Genomic DNA, 14,305 nt, shown 5'->3' on the forward strand with positions numbered 1-14,305 from the left:
TTCACATGCTTAAGGTTGACCCCACTGGAGTTGCCTGATTGTTCTAAATTGACATTCGACCATCGAATTTATTATATTTGTAAGGGATATTATACATAAATACTGCACATCTTTTTATGAACTTTAATTTTGCCAAATCTTACATTCATCGGAGCGCGCAATGTACTCAAAAAGGGGTAAAAAGTTATTTTTCACGTATTAATTTAATTATAAATGAATATATAAGTTATCTCTACTATCCCATTTTAAATGGAAATCAAGAAGATGGGATAAGGATCCACAACCTCCATCTTGGCAATCCTTCCACTCGCCCCTCGGCTGTCGTTGGCTGCATGCAGAAATCACGCTATGTATATCTTAGTTTTAAATAATTTTATAAAAATATATTAATGTTAAAACTCAATATAATGAGTACAGAAGATGATCGATACACTGAAGAGCAAATCTTGATATATGTAAATTACACATCGTACAGGGATCTGTATGAACCGATGCGATTTAACTGTCAATATTATGATCTAATAGTGTCTATAGAAGTTTACGATTGTTAATTTATTTGTAATTGTCAGGACTATCGCCACCGATTTAAATTATTCATCTGTAGAAGCACTAGTAGTGCTTACAGTATTACACGGTGGCGGTGGGTTTTTAAAAGCCGCGCAGACATAGTCTTTAAATATTTTCTTAGAAGAATTCCTATATGGTATGCCATTAAGGCGAATGTGTGGAACACCTCGAAAATATATTTTGTTAGTTTCGTCGCCATAATATTTTAAGAGCTCATTTCCTTTGCTACCCTTGGCGCATTCTTTTATTGGATCACCATTCAGTTTCATCCTTGTAGCACACTGAAATATGAAGAGAGGTTTTATAAGACCATATTTGCTCTAATAACTTTAAACTGGTCATTTAGCCTAAAATCAGTAATCTGAAAATTTGTTTTGAAATAAAATCATAATAAAATAAAACCGTACCTCGTCAACACTTTCATCGTCTGAAAAAAATTCAAAGAGACAACAGTTAAAGAGTGTTGATTTTGTGACGTTTTTTAGTATGTCTATGGCGCACGCGTGGAGTTTGTTCCCGTAACATTCAAGTTTCCCGTGCTGGCATCTGAACCTGTAATGGTCATCTTCTTCTATGATCTGATAATAAATATCACAAGATTTGTTAATGAACGTCATTAAACAGCAGTGGCATAAGGTCTGTATTAAGACCATCAACGTCATGCACGTTGTACATGAAAATTAGTCAGATACGGCGGTATCCCTGAAGCTTATTACCTAGTAATTATATAAGATGATTTTAAAGTGTTTGTACCTTATAAGGGGAGGTAAATCAAGTGTAAAGGTTAATTGTGCTTTCTTTCACTTTGGCGTATAAACATTACTTATCAAAAGAGTATTATTGTATTAACTGTACTTTTTAAAGATATTGATCTTTAGTTCAGCACAATTGCCTAAGTATTTATTATCTAGTGTGGCATATTTGATATGAGTATCGCTTATTGGGTACTGTAAAAATTTTGTATTCCACACAGCCTTTTTTAAAAACAATACGAACTTACGTCAGCATTTCCAAAAGGATATAGCTTGATGTCTAGATATTGATGCATTGACTGCACTACTGGCTCTAGTTTGTTGACAAAAAATCTTTCGCAATATGGGCAGAGACTCTCATAGTACACCTCCACTTTAACCGTCTCAATTTCGCTGCTTGTACTTGTCTGAAAAAAGAAACGCGGGTTTTAATATTGCGTTCAAACAAATATCCATTCTTTATGTACCTTTATAAATAATAGATGCAATATTAGCTTAATTAATTAACATTATTTATTTTTTAATTCTGTAGCACCCGTGCATAAGTTGATATCGCTGTTATATTTATGCGAATGTGTTAATACAGTCAGGTTAAGATTAATGAAAAATCCCGGTAACATCATTACTCCGTGGTAGGTATCGCGCTTGGATGATGTCTCTTGTCTCAACATGATTGATGAGTGCAGTGAAGTGATGCAATAATTTGTTATTCAATTACTGGATAGCGCTGCTTTTTATGGGCAGGCATAGCGCTTAACATTAGACGGGCAATTTGATAGTCTGAAGGTAGAGTATTATAAAAATTATTCCGGTTACGCTTTCGTCACGGACTATAGTGAAGGTGATAAAAAAAATTGAGATGATCGAGAGTGGGATTCATACTCTATATACCTATAAGTTCGGTCTTTTTAATTGAATGCGAATAATGTCACCACCGCCTACTTTTTCAAGGGTACAAGCCAAAGCTTTAGTCCTTATTATTATAAACGCGAAAGTAGGTACATGAAGATGTTTGAATCAATGGATTTGGATGGATGTATTTCTTAGATTATAGACAGTGCAAATTTTCAGCAATTTACATGTTGATATATTTTTTTTAGATGGTGATTAGTAAGAAGTAAATTTTAAAAGTACCTCGATAGAGTTCGTTTCATTTAGGTCTGGTAGAGGCGTGGTACTCTCATTTACAACATCTGTGACTCCTGTAATTATTAAGCACAAGGTATCCTAAAAAAGTCACGTTTGTTTTGTCTATTGCACATTAACAAAAAATTTAACCGTTTTCCACAACCACTAAAAACCAAACAATAATTTAATATAACAAGTAGTTACCAATATCGGAGTCGGTGACTAATAAAATTAAACATTATCTTCATACATTTTTAATTTATGTAGCTACTAGCATACTTGCTTACCTAACATTTTTAATTACGTCACCGACTCCAAAATTCGTACGAAGGTTACGTTGTTTGAAATTTTACCGCTATGGAGGGTTTTACAGGAACGGATCTTGCGTGCTGCGTATGCGATTACGTATTACAAAAATAATGGTTCTGCGAGTTCTGTGCGACGTGAGTGTTGAAAACACTATCATTTATATTTCAAGTGAAGTCCCAAATACTCAAATTATTAAATATGAGAAATCGCTGCAATTCCTTAATCGGGCTGCAATTTGGGAGCGCGATATCATTGGCGCGACTTTGCGTGAATGTCTGATGTATCAAAATTTCTTAATTTCTGCTGCCCAAATGTCGTTGGCCACAATTACAGGTCTTAGTTTTAGGAAGAGGGGAACATCACATATATCAAACACATCTTTTCCAGTCGTTTGTGATTTGATTCCGAATAAATTGATATCCAGAAGAATTGACATCAAATGCCCTCCACGAAGCCCGGACTCCACGCTAATCGATTATCTCCTAAGGGAATACCTCACATAAGGGTTTACAGCATTAATACTACAACCTTAGATGATTTAAAAGAAAATATCCAGCAAGGAAAGGGAGTAATCATTCAAAAAACGTTGCTTGCTGTAATCCAAAAAATTATAGTTTGTTTTAAAGAGTGTAGGGGATAAAACAGTTTGAATTCGAAGGATATAAATTTTTACGACATAATTTTCTATTAAATTTTGAATAAAATTAATAGTGTTTTTTATTATATATTTTTAGCACCTAAATTATTTGTGGGACACCATTTTTATTCGATTTATCACTGTGATGTAGATAAACGCCGCCTTTAAATCAATAAAAGACTAGATTTTCTAGACACGTTTGCGCACAGTACTTTGTTGCAATAGGCTTATGATGATATCAAATATAATATAATAAAAATATTTTGCTTTCTAACCACAGAAATGTTTAATGTAAATAGCTTTATCTGTGATTATAATCTCACTATAAACTCTTATAATGTTATAATATGCAACGTTGTATATGTTTTAGAAGTTTGAATGTTTGAGAGAAATAAACGCATTATATCTAAATGGAATTAGATGAGACTTGAAACACGGATAGTATAAATTAAAATACGATATAAAGGATATTTAACTTACCATCACAACGCACATTATATAAAGTAATAGCCACTAGTACAGTAAAATTCTTAAAGAAATACATTGCTGTAGTAATAGTAATATTAGACGATGCAGAATTTAATAATATAATTTATTATGCCTATCCACTGTTTGTGTTTGTTTAACAGACAACGTTTGAGTAATAATTATGCGCGTAATCGTAATTTCATATTTTATATATCGGTGTAGTAGGTATCGGCAACAATTGATATCTAATAGAACGTTTAAACTGTTCAGATAGATTTCTGTCCTTTAAATTAAAATGTATTTAATATATATAATTTTGTGTTGAATTAAGTTAAAAGAAAATTTGCTAGCACGGATACATTTTGTTAAATGTTATAGGGTTGCTCATTTGACAAATGCGAGTTTGACTCGCGCACTGATGGTTCTGTACGAAGTTATAGATGAGGCATCTACTTAAGTTTATAAATTCAAAATTGACAAATTTAACTTTGCAGTTCGATAAATTTGTATTAGATTTTGAAAAATGGTTATATTATTTTTTCATAATTAATAATGTTAGGTACGATAGTCAACTAACATAAAGTTAGATTTAATGACTTACCAAATAAACAAAAAAAAACAAATAAATATACAACCTAGAATATAAAGATTAGAATGTCATTGATAATATTATTTGATAATATTCTATTACACTTATTTATTAACTCCCATATTGTTAGTTTACCTGAGTCGTAGCGGGTCCAAAATTTAAGATGATGAGTACGTATGTTAATATAGTCACTACTTTTGTTTTCTTCATCAGTTTTTCTTTCTTAACGATGAATTTAAGAGTGGAAGTAATGAAATTGCCTGTTATAATAACGACAATAAATAGGTCGCCTTTTAAAGAAACGTTTACGTAAAACCGAGGAATAAGTTATGTATTTATATCAGTGACGTTAAAACGTATTCGATATCATAATATAAACATTCATTGTTATTATTTAATTTATATTTTAACAGATACTGGAATTTACAGTGATGCAAAACCTATTCTAGGTTTTACCGAAATATATAATTGTTATGGATTGTAATTTAATTTACAAAAAATTTATAATTTCCTGAAATTTCCTCAAGGTTAGTCTGGATATTAATTTCTTTAAAACAAATATTATGCCTTTTGTCTTTTCAGTAGTAGAGGTATAATACACTAATTAAACTATAGCAATTGCTATTTACCGACTACTATCTTAGACTCTGAGTAATATCACTTTGCCCGACTCAGGGGTCGAACCGAAAACCACAACCCTATAACTCGTACTGCGTACGAAATGTTTTGTGTTTGTTTTCTTGTTTACTTCAAGAAAGTCATTTTCTTGGTCACTTACGGGTGCAATTATTTAGCCATATTTAACAATTTAAAATACGAGTTTAGAAATGCTATGTTTTTATCGTAACTTGTCCCTGTTAAAGGTTTTTAAATAAGTAAAAAGCTTTTTTATTCAGAAATTATTTCTTTATTTCTATTTTCTCTACATGGTGGTGGAGGGGTTTTAAAGGCCGTGCAGACATTTTCTTTAAAATGATTCCAAGGAGCATGAATGCCATTGATGCGTACGTGCGGAACGCCTGGGTAGTATATTTTGTTGCTTTCATCACCATAGTATTTTAACAGCTGGTGTCCTTTGTCACTTTTGGCACACTTTTTTATTGGTTCTCCGTTAAATTTTAGCCATTTAGAGCACTGTAAAAAGAATAACATAAAGTAATCCTATAATAAATAAATATTTTTGAAACCTAGCATATCATTATCTTACTCATTTTACATGAAAAGCTTAATGATCATGTTTGGATGTTTGTTTATATTTATCGTAGTGTTAAGTCTGCTGGAAAACCTAATAAATATGTAAATATTTAAATAAAAAATTATAAATAAATAAAACGGAAACTCCAGCATGAAATTGAATGTATAGTACATAGATTGACAAATCCTAGTTTAACATACTTTTTACTAGGAAAAAGTACACAGCTGGACTTTCATTCTGAGTATAAAAATTGAATGAAAAGAAATGAAATGATTTATTTGAATCTGTAAAATGTTATACATTATTTAGATTCCGTCAATATTAACTCTACCACCAGTTCGGAAAGCAGTTTTCACCAGAGAAGAACGGGCAAGAAACTCTGGTGTTGCTCAATCAGTTTAGGGTAAAGACTACAGTACATGATAAAGTGAGAAGAGAAAAAAAAAAGTTTAGAGCAGTTCATTTATAGGCTCGTGAAATAACTATTAAATTGTTTAAATTTTTATATGACTGCACAATCCTCTCAGGAATCATGAAATTTCTCTATTATTCTTATAATTATTTCCTCCCAGCACCTCTAGCAATTAGAAATTAGAAATTGTAAGCGAAATAGGCAGAACAGTCCACACAAGCAGCACCCGTTCACGAGTATGACGCATGTGCCAGCCATCGGCCTCCTCAACCATATTGTAGGGAAATGGCCGACCGGTCACACGACGCCGCCGCAGGTAGACAGTTAGAGAGTATTTCATACCCAAGCCGCTTACAGTTATATTACAAATAAAGAGAAAGAAATATATATCTCGATCAAGTGACATGATTCCAAATAAAATCACACAAAAATGCCTAGTCTCAGGCATTTATATCCTTTAGGTATTCTGAGATCAGAATACCTAGAGGAGAACAGATGAGAGAGACAGGAGTTCATATGAACATTTAGTTTCATCCGTTTACGAAATAAAATAAAATTAAAAAAAATATGATGAATAAAAATTGAAGGTACCTCATCAACGGCCTTGTCGTCTGAATACCAATCACTAGCGCAAGAAATGAAAAGTGTTGACTTTGTAACATTTTTCAGTATATCAATAGCGCATGCGTGAAGCTTATTCCCATAACATTCAGATTCCCCGTGCTGGCAGCTGACCTCGTACTGGTCTCCTTTCTTGGTAGTCTGTTGAAGGAGTTAGTAAGAATGGAAGCATCGTATTAACGTCATTCTTATATTTGTCGCATTAAATATTGTTTTGATAAAAATCTATATGAACATCAAATAAGATTCTATAGCATGTCTAGTACAACCTACTGTAGATAGAGAAAAATTAAAAAAATAACGGATAGAGTAGCCTCTGGCGGATCTAGGATTGTATCTGTCCGCTTGTATAAATAAATATTCGTGATCATAATCACTATAGTATGTTAAACTTAGTGATATAACTAGTAGATTTTAATAATGGCTGTAGATGATAACTCCTCATGGAGATGGCATTTCACTAAATTTCGTAATTAGATGCAATATCAAGTAATTCAATTTTGATTACATATTTAAAAAAGTGGTACTCACGTATGCGTTTCCATATGGATACAGCCGAATGTCTAAGAACTCGTGTAATGAAGGGATCTCCGGCTCTAATTTGTTAACAAAAAAATTTATGCAAACTGGGCAACGGCTTTCATAATATATATCTACAACAACTTTTTCTGTTTCAGTGTTTTTTATAGTCTGAAAAAAAATATAATTAGTTGATTCACAAATCTTCACCATACACTTAAACTAAATATACAGGGTTATTTTGATTGAATTAATAAAGTACAGTCATTGCTTACCTCGTTTGTGACCGGATCATTATCGTGTTCATTAATACTTCTTTGGTTAGATACGTCTGCCAATTGAGCAAGATCTGTAATGAAAATTTGTATTATACTTTTAAATCAAGTAACAAATATTATTCTCGTTGAAGTTAGCCTGAAATTACTATGACAGAACTGGCTTAAATAAAACTCTTAAAAAATTATGGTAAGCATTAATTTTGTAGGCTTGGTATTAGAATATATGAATGACAACAAGAGTGCAAACAGAGTATACAATAAATATTTAAAAGTTATAAAACTGATAATGGAAATAACAAAGAAAAGACGTACTGCAGATTCTTAATAATTATATTAAACTAGCGAGAGAGAAAGGACATTTACTTACTGTCACACTGAACAGCCACAGAAATAGTCACAAGTGCAGTAAAAATAAATAATAAATCCATTGTAAAGTCTAAATAATACTAATCGATGAATATGTCACTTAAAATATAGTAAAATGAGTAATTTTTCCGCTTCCAAACGACTACTTTTGATTAATGAAATTATAATTATGTATTGTGGATCGAAAATTGTGCTTTTAAATATGTGTGTAATTCTTAAGAAATGTAGATATTATGTATATAATTATGATGAAATATGGAATATAACTTTTTGTGCGCGGTTTCGTCCGCTGAATAAAAGTTCTTCTGTGTTAGGTTCAGAAATAGCGTATCTATCAATCCAGAAATTACTTTATCTACGCCACAAATATCCAAATATCTTCACTAACTTTATTGATTATTATGTTAAAACAAATTTATTGAAGATAATTATTTTAATTTTAATAAAAGACGATTTAAATGAGTATTAACTTGTAAAGAAGACAGGATAAACAAACTTAACAGTGTGAAATAATATATGTATACAGAACATGCATAAAACAGAATATTAAGATAAAATATATATCTCCGACAAAAAGGAAAAACCTAATAAATGAGATATAAGAATATTATATTCAATTTATCTGTTATCTACGTAAAGATAAACTTTTGTAGGTTAGTAATAGTTATAGGAGAATAAACAATGGGGACAAGCAAGAATTAAGGAAGGAAAAGCGAAAGATCAAAATAAAGATATAGAATAGTATTATATAAAATGCAGGAAACTTCAATTTGACACACAAAACATATTTTAGATCAATATGTTATTTTTTACAAAGATAAGTTTTTTTTTATATCATTGTTATTGACCACATAATCGCTGTCTCTATTTATATCTAGAATTGTCAATTTTGAGCCTGCGTATAATATAATATAAGGTAACAGAACTATTGAAGGGTCATATAATTTTAAAATCATTATATAATCGTTTCATGAAAAAATATAAAGATATACCTTTGATTAAATTGCAACATATCACTATAAAATTAAATGATAAAAGAACTAACAAAAATGGTAGAATGTTAAAAAAAACATGGAAGTTGGGCCATGTTAGGGACCGGGCATCCTTCATTCACATTACCTTATACATCAACCGAGATGTATAAGTAGTAGGGCATGTATTTCAGTAACGAAGGGGGAAGTTTTCCGAAAGATAACCCAACACAACATATAGGTAATAATATGCGTAAAGGCGGTCCGCAAATCATTCTAATGATAATTAGATTTTACATAGACTACGAAAGGGAAGCCAGCAGGAACCGGGTTATATGGACCCTTCGCGACTGATGTATTTGTATATGTTAGCTACAATTTGGACTGTGGTCTATAGTAAATTGGAATACCTCATAAAATAATTAAATTAACAATCAGTTTGCGATGGATATATTCCATTAAATAAATTGAGTGCGGTCACATATAGCAATTCAACACACAATAAACAAGCCGCTGCCATGTGCTTTGTCACAATGGTTGTAGCTATACTGTAGTTCCCAGATTCGTCCGCAAGTCTTATCGATTTTTTTTGTAATTAACAATGTGTTGTTAGCCACTGGCTCGTGTTAATTTTTTTCCGCACTAAAAAGTAGTCATTTTTTTTAATTACGCACCGATTTAAAAATTGGTAATGGTAACCGATATATAGGTAATTTTTTTGTGGCGATGTCATTTTTGTTAAGAAGGTTTTATTTTATGCTTTTTGGGGTTAATAGATTTCTTCAGTGGCGTAGTGGTATTGTTTCCACATATATTATAATTCTCTTTGTGTATTGCGCACCCGGTATGCCTATCATGCTAAGGTTACTCTCAAATTAAATCTATAAACATAAAAACTAAACCTTTCATAATAATTCTAGATTTGAAAAGTAGCAAATCGTTCGTAATTTAGCATGTCCTTCTTGTTCTAAATTTCTTACTACTTCTTCTCCGTCTTTTCACTATTATAAGCGTTATCTGAATTAATTTTCTATTGGAATTAAACGTTATATCAAGATTGATAAAAAAATAATTCATCTCGTGTATCTTCCTTTATGAAGGCTTTGATAAACATAGGGTTGCTAGGTTACTGGGAAGTAATGCATGCGCATGAATATCGTCTGGCCGGGAGAGAATCGGGCACTTTTGTTCCTCGTAGGTACAGGGGACTAAAATTGTACTTTTCATCAAAGTAGGAAAAAAAATCTTTAAATCGAATAGTAAATAATTGAATTCTGAGTTGACAAACATACAAGTAATAACAGTAATACATATCGAATTGAGAACCTCCTCCTTTTTTTAAATCGATTAAAAATATAGCTAGAGCGACGTGTTACTGGATGAAACGTTTTAATTATTGCTGTCGTCACTCCACTTACTTTTCACAGTTGTTAAAATATTATACGTTTTTATTTTATTCCTCATTACTTTTGTTTGTATTTTATCATTAGAGTTTCACCGTGAGCACATGAAATATTAAAATAATTTGCATTTTTAGCTGGCTGCTACGTTTTTTGTGTAAACAGTCTCATGTTATTAACTATGATGTAGGCAAATGTTTAAATGTTCCTGCTATCGCGTACAGCTGTGCATATACCAAAAAATATGCAAACAGAATATTTTTGTGCTGCGTTCTGTATAATATATACATATAAGATGACGGGACATAATCAAGTTTTATTCTAAAAAATTCACAGAACTACAGGTCTTCTTTCCTTAAATCCGTTTTGAATGACATATCTACTTCATTACTCACTTATTTTTTAGGAATTCAAAATGTATATATTACTACATTTATATATAGATAGGCAACATAAGAAAAATATTTGTTTTAAGTAAATGAGGTTTCTCTTTTCGTCGTATGTCATTATTTCCTTAAATTATATCCTTTATAGCGACATTGTCGCATATGAGGTCGAGTAGTGTAGGTATTGATACAGTGTGTTTAATTTTTTGTCAAAACCAACGATTTTTCAAAAATCTAATGAAGATTTATATTTAAATCGGCCCCGAGCTTCCTTTGGTAAGTATTTTTCTGTATTCGTAGCAGCGAAAAACTTAGTTTCGGATTTCACCATTCAAACCTACTTAAAAATCCTTCTGCATATATATAAAATTACCAAGGAAAATAAAATTTAAAGTAATGCAAAATATTTATTTATTACAATTTAATAATTTACATCAAATTATTGTCACTTATTAAAACATTGTCTTCATGTCTTACAAGGTGGTGGTGGCTCTATGAAAGCCTCACAGATGTCTTTTTTAAAGACGTCCGCGGAGGAGGTCTTACCGTCCACAAGTATAAACGGTACCCCGGGATAACCCACGTACATACTTTTTTCGCCATAGTCTTTCAACAGTTGATTCCCTTTATCGCTCTTTGCACACTCCTTTATTGGATCAGCATCAATTTTCATTTGAACACCACACTGAAAAATTAAAGCATTAATTATAATATATAACTGTTTTGAAAGTTGACACAAGATTTCACGTAGTCTTGATCCTTTTTGTCCCCGTTTCCGCCTGATAGTATGTCATGGTCAGATGGAAAGTGATTATTAAAGTTCTCCAGGCCGTCGTACATCGCTCCATCGCTTAGGGCTTTGTTTTAATTTTTTATCATCTCCTCAGGCAGATTTAAAAATGAATAGGTATTTAATATCTATTTTGGGAGTTCAAGCTACCTTTGCACTCAATTAGGTATAGAAAATCGGTTCATCGGTTTACTTTCATCCAAAATTTAACGGATCCCTACACTTTATGAGGAACCTATCAAGTGTCAAATATCAAGCATTTTAATTTTTAAGCTTTAATTTTTTACAGAGTTGCAGGTATGGGTTTAATTTTCATGTAAACTGGTGGACAATAAAAACAGCTGAATCATTTTATTAATATTATAAAAAAAATATGTTGATTTGTAAGTAATTATCTTTCTTATACATTGCGTTACCAAATAAAGCCACATAATTATTAGGTTCTAGAAAATAACGCATTACAATTCATTTCTGGAACTGTCGATTTAAAATAAAAATGGTGTAAGTGACGAACCTAATAAATATTATTCAAAAGTAAACTGAACTTAATAAATATTTAAAACAAGGTGGGAAACGTATGCTAACCTCAGTAGCAGCGTTGTCGTCTGACTGGTTACCCATAAGGCAACAGTTGTACAGGGTTGATTTTGTGACATTTTTTATTATATCAATGGCACATGCGTGGAGTTTGTTCCCGTAACATTCGCTCTCTCCGTGCTGACAGGTGATTTCGTAGTGGTCACCTTCTTCCTTGGTCTGCCGAAGAGAATTATATTTAAGAAAAACACTCATTACATTTTAAACATAAAATAAAGATAAAATAATAATATAATATCAGCCCTGTCTTATATACTGTCCCATTGATGGGCACGGGCCTCCTCTATTACTGAGAGGGAATAGGCCTTAGACCACCACACTGTCCTAGTGCGGATTGATACACACCCTCGAAAATTCCTAATAGAGAATTTCTCACGTATATAGGTTTTTTGACGATGTTTTCCTTCACCGTTAATACAAGCGATAATTCATAAAGAATACACACATAATTTTTTAGAAAAGTCAGAGTCAAGTGTGTGCCCTTGGGATTTGAACCTGCGGACATTCGTCACGGCAGTCCGTTCCAAAACCAACTAGGCTATCGCCGCTTTTAAAATAAAGATAGATAAAAAACAATATAAGGAAATTCAATTTATAAATTGAATAAATAAATTAGTTCAATTGTTTGCAATAATCTAATTATATTCCGTCAAGATACAATGGCTTGGCAAATAACTTTTATGTGATTGATAACTGGCTCTCAAATAGAACAACAAAAAAACTTGGCTGCGTTGCGAGTAGAACTTGTGATTACTTTGGTCTGAGAACCTAAGTTCCCTGCATAAGATCAAGTTGAAGATAATACAATATCATTAAATAATAATTAAAATATCATTACACTTACTTCAGCATTTCCATAAGGATAAAGTCGAATGTTTAAATACTTGTGCAATGAGACAATCTCTGGTTGCAGATAATAAACAAAAAAGTTTATGCAATATGGACAAAGAGTTTCGTAGTAAATTTTTACATTAACTTTTTCTACAGCAGTCATGTCTGTATCCTGAAATAAAAACGTAAAATTATCTTCATCATCAATGTGAGCCTAATAACAAAAATATTTTTGAATTCAAGTAGCATACTTCGACTTATCGAGTACGGACATCACTCGTCCATTTTCTTTTATTTATTATTTTAATTCATTTAAAGTTAACAAAAATATTTACGTATCTGTAAAGTGACATAACAATCAGCAATTGTTTATTGTGATATTTTATTAATTTTTGAACACTATTCCGAGAATAGTTCTAAAATAACATTTACTTTTTGTTCAAAGTTATTTTAATACGACTATTAAATATTATCTTGCCTGTATTGTATTTTTTTTTCTTCCGGGCATAGATACAAGTATCTACATGTTTATCTAATTATGTGTATATTTAAATTGACCAACCTCGTTAGTTATTTGGTGTTCATCATTTGATTTTATCGTTGATGAGAGGTCACTTTGTTTAGTAATATCTATAAAAAAATATATATATATATATATTCTTTATTACACTTATTTTTGTATGTAGTTTTTAATGTTTGGTAATTTAAAGCCAAAGGCGATTGACAATAAGAAGTGTATGTTAATAAGATAAAGTATTAGATAAAACCAGTTCTGATTTCTGAATAAGCACTAAGGGAAATTATAAAATAAAAAACCGTCTTTTTTGTTAACTAATTCCAAACATTAAATGCTTAAATAATTTATAAAGGAAACAATTTCTAATAACATAATTTAAGACGCTATTTTTTTTAACTTACCATCGCATTGCACAAATGCAGAAATTATATTTATTGCTATACAAAAATTGACAAGATACATTGTAGTTTAGTAGCACAGTTTACACGATATTAAACGATCTAGACTTCGCAGTATAAGTCTTTATATATTATAAATTGTTTATTATGTTCATTCACTAGGTTTGTACTAAAGATAACGATTGACTATTAAGTATCTAAATGGTTTTCCTTTTATATAGGTACCTATTATTTATATCTAATATAAAATGAAATCTGTTTGTTGTTGTATATTTAGAATGTAATTAAGAAAATATGAAGTAAATCTAAATGAGTTTCGTCTGCATACCTATTGGATGGATTTTTTTGGTCTGCAACTAAAACCATATTTTTGTTTAAATAAATGTTTCAGTAAACAGTTTCAATCATTAAAATTAAGCTTGTTTAATTTAATAGGTAGTACTTAAGTACATGACGTTACTGTCTTTGATTGCAAGCATATTGCGCAAAATTTTATATTATAGTACATTAAAATAAAAATTATAATAAGTTTATTTACGTTATTATTAGATACTATAGTGCCCAAACTATAACG

At 31.1% G+C, this 14,305-nt stretch overlaps 3 protein-coding genes across 5 annotated transcripts; all 3 read right to left on the bottom strand.

The window, feature by feature from the left end:
* Window positions 1-109: 109 nt before the first annotated feature.
* LOC115446773 (GILT-like protein 2) lies at window positions 110-4,044 on the bottom strand. Its single transcript, XM_030173556.2, has 5 exons — window positions 3,874-4,044; window positions 2,454-2,521; window positions 1,568-1,726; window positions 975-1,145; window positions 110-848 (listed from the first exon to the last, which is right to left on the bottom strand). Exons 1-5 carry the CDS (start codon window positions 3,935-3,937, stop codon window positions 591-593), a joined length of 720 nt encoding a protein of 239 aa, XP_030029416.2. The 5' UTR covers window positions 3,938-4,044; the 3' UTR covers window positions 110-590.
* A 1,290-nt stretch (window positions 4,045-5,334) lies between these two features.
* LOC115446774 (GILT-like protein 2) lies at window positions 5,335-8,034 on the bottom strand. The gene is made up of 5 exons (XM_030173557.2): window positions 7,843-8,034; window positions 7,473-7,546; window positions 7,210-7,368; window positions 6,649-6,819; window positions 5,335-5,584 (listed from the first exon to the last, which is right to left on the bottom strand). Exons 1-5 carry the CDS (start codon window positions 7,901-7,903, stop codon window positions 5,339-5,341), a joined length of 711 nt encoding a protein of 236 aa, XP_030029417.2. The 5' UTR covers window positions 7,904-8,034; the 3' UTR covers window positions 5,335-5,338.
* A 2,970-nt stretch (window positions 8,035-11,004) lies between these two features.
* Window positions 11,005-13,962, bottom strand: LOC115446759 (GILT-like protein 2). Of its 3 annotated transcripts, XM_030173541.2 has the most exons (5): window positions 13,735-13,962; window positions 13,379-13,446; window positions 12,830-12,988; window positions 11,974-12,144; window positions 11,005-11,283 (listed from the first exon to the last, which is right to left on the bottom strand). In XM_030173541.2, exons 1-5 carry the CDS (start codon window positions 13,793-13,795, stop codon window positions 11,065-11,067), a joined length of 678 nt encoding a protein of 225 aa, XP_030029401.1. In that variant the 5' UTR covers window positions 13,796-13,962; the 3' UTR covers window positions 11,005-11,064. The 3 variants fall into 3 exon arrangements, with proteins under 3 accessions (XP_030029401.1, XP_030029402.1, XP_037298509.1); XM_030173542.2 differs by lacking the exon at window positions 13,379-13,446 and having other exon boundaries at window positions 13,735-13,941; XM_037442612.1 differs by lacking the exons at window positions 13,379-13,446; window positions 13,735-13,962 and adding an exon at window positions 13,295-13,339.
* Window positions 13,963-14,305: the final 343 nt, after the last annotated feature.

Source organism: Manduca sexta, chromosome 25 (genome assembly GCF_014839805.1).
Source record: "Manduca sexta isolate Smith_Timp_Sample1 chromosome 25, JHU_Msex_v1.0, whole genome shotgun sequence".
Classification (NCBI taxonomy): Eukaryota; Metazoa; Arthropoda; class Insecta; order Lepidoptera; family Sphingidae; genus Manduca; species Manduca sexta.

Coding starts and splice junctions, on each gene's coding strand:
- LOC115446773 (XM_030173556.2), bottom strand. CDS start 3,937: ATGTATTTCTTTAAGAATTTTACTGTACTAGTGGCTATTACTTTATAT. Junction 2,522..3,873: donor ATATAATGTGCGTTGTGATG/GTAAGTTAAATA, acceptor TAATAATTACAG/GAGTCACAGATGTTGTAAAT. Junction 1,146..1,567: donor ATCCTTTTGGAAATGCTGAC/GTAAGTTCGTAT, acceptor ATTTATTATCAG/ATCATAGAAGAAGATGACCA.
- LOC115446774 (XM_030173557.2), bottom strand. CDS start 7,903: ATGGATTTATTATTTATTTTTACTGCACTTGTGACTATTTCTGTGGCT. Junction 7,547..7,842: donor TGTGGCTGTTCAGTGTGACA/GTAAGTAAATGT, acceptor TTTTCATTACAG/ATCTTGCTCAATTGGCAGAC. Junction 7,369..7,472: donor ATGATCCGGTCACAAACGAG/GTAAGCAATGAC, acceptor ATTTTTTTTCAG/ACTATAAAAAACACTGAAAC.
- LOC115446759 (XM_030173541.2), bottom strand. CDS start 13,795: ATGTATCTTGTCAATTTTTGTATAGCAATAAATATAATTTCTGCATTT. Junction 12,145..12,829: donor ATCCTTATGGAAATGCTGAA/GTAAGTGTAATG, acceptor TCTCTTCGGCAG/ACCAAGGAAGAAGGTGACCA. Junction 11,284..11,973: donor ACGACAACGCTGCTACTGAG/GTTAGCATACGT, acceptor TTAATTTTTCAG/TGTGGTGTTCAAATGAAAAT.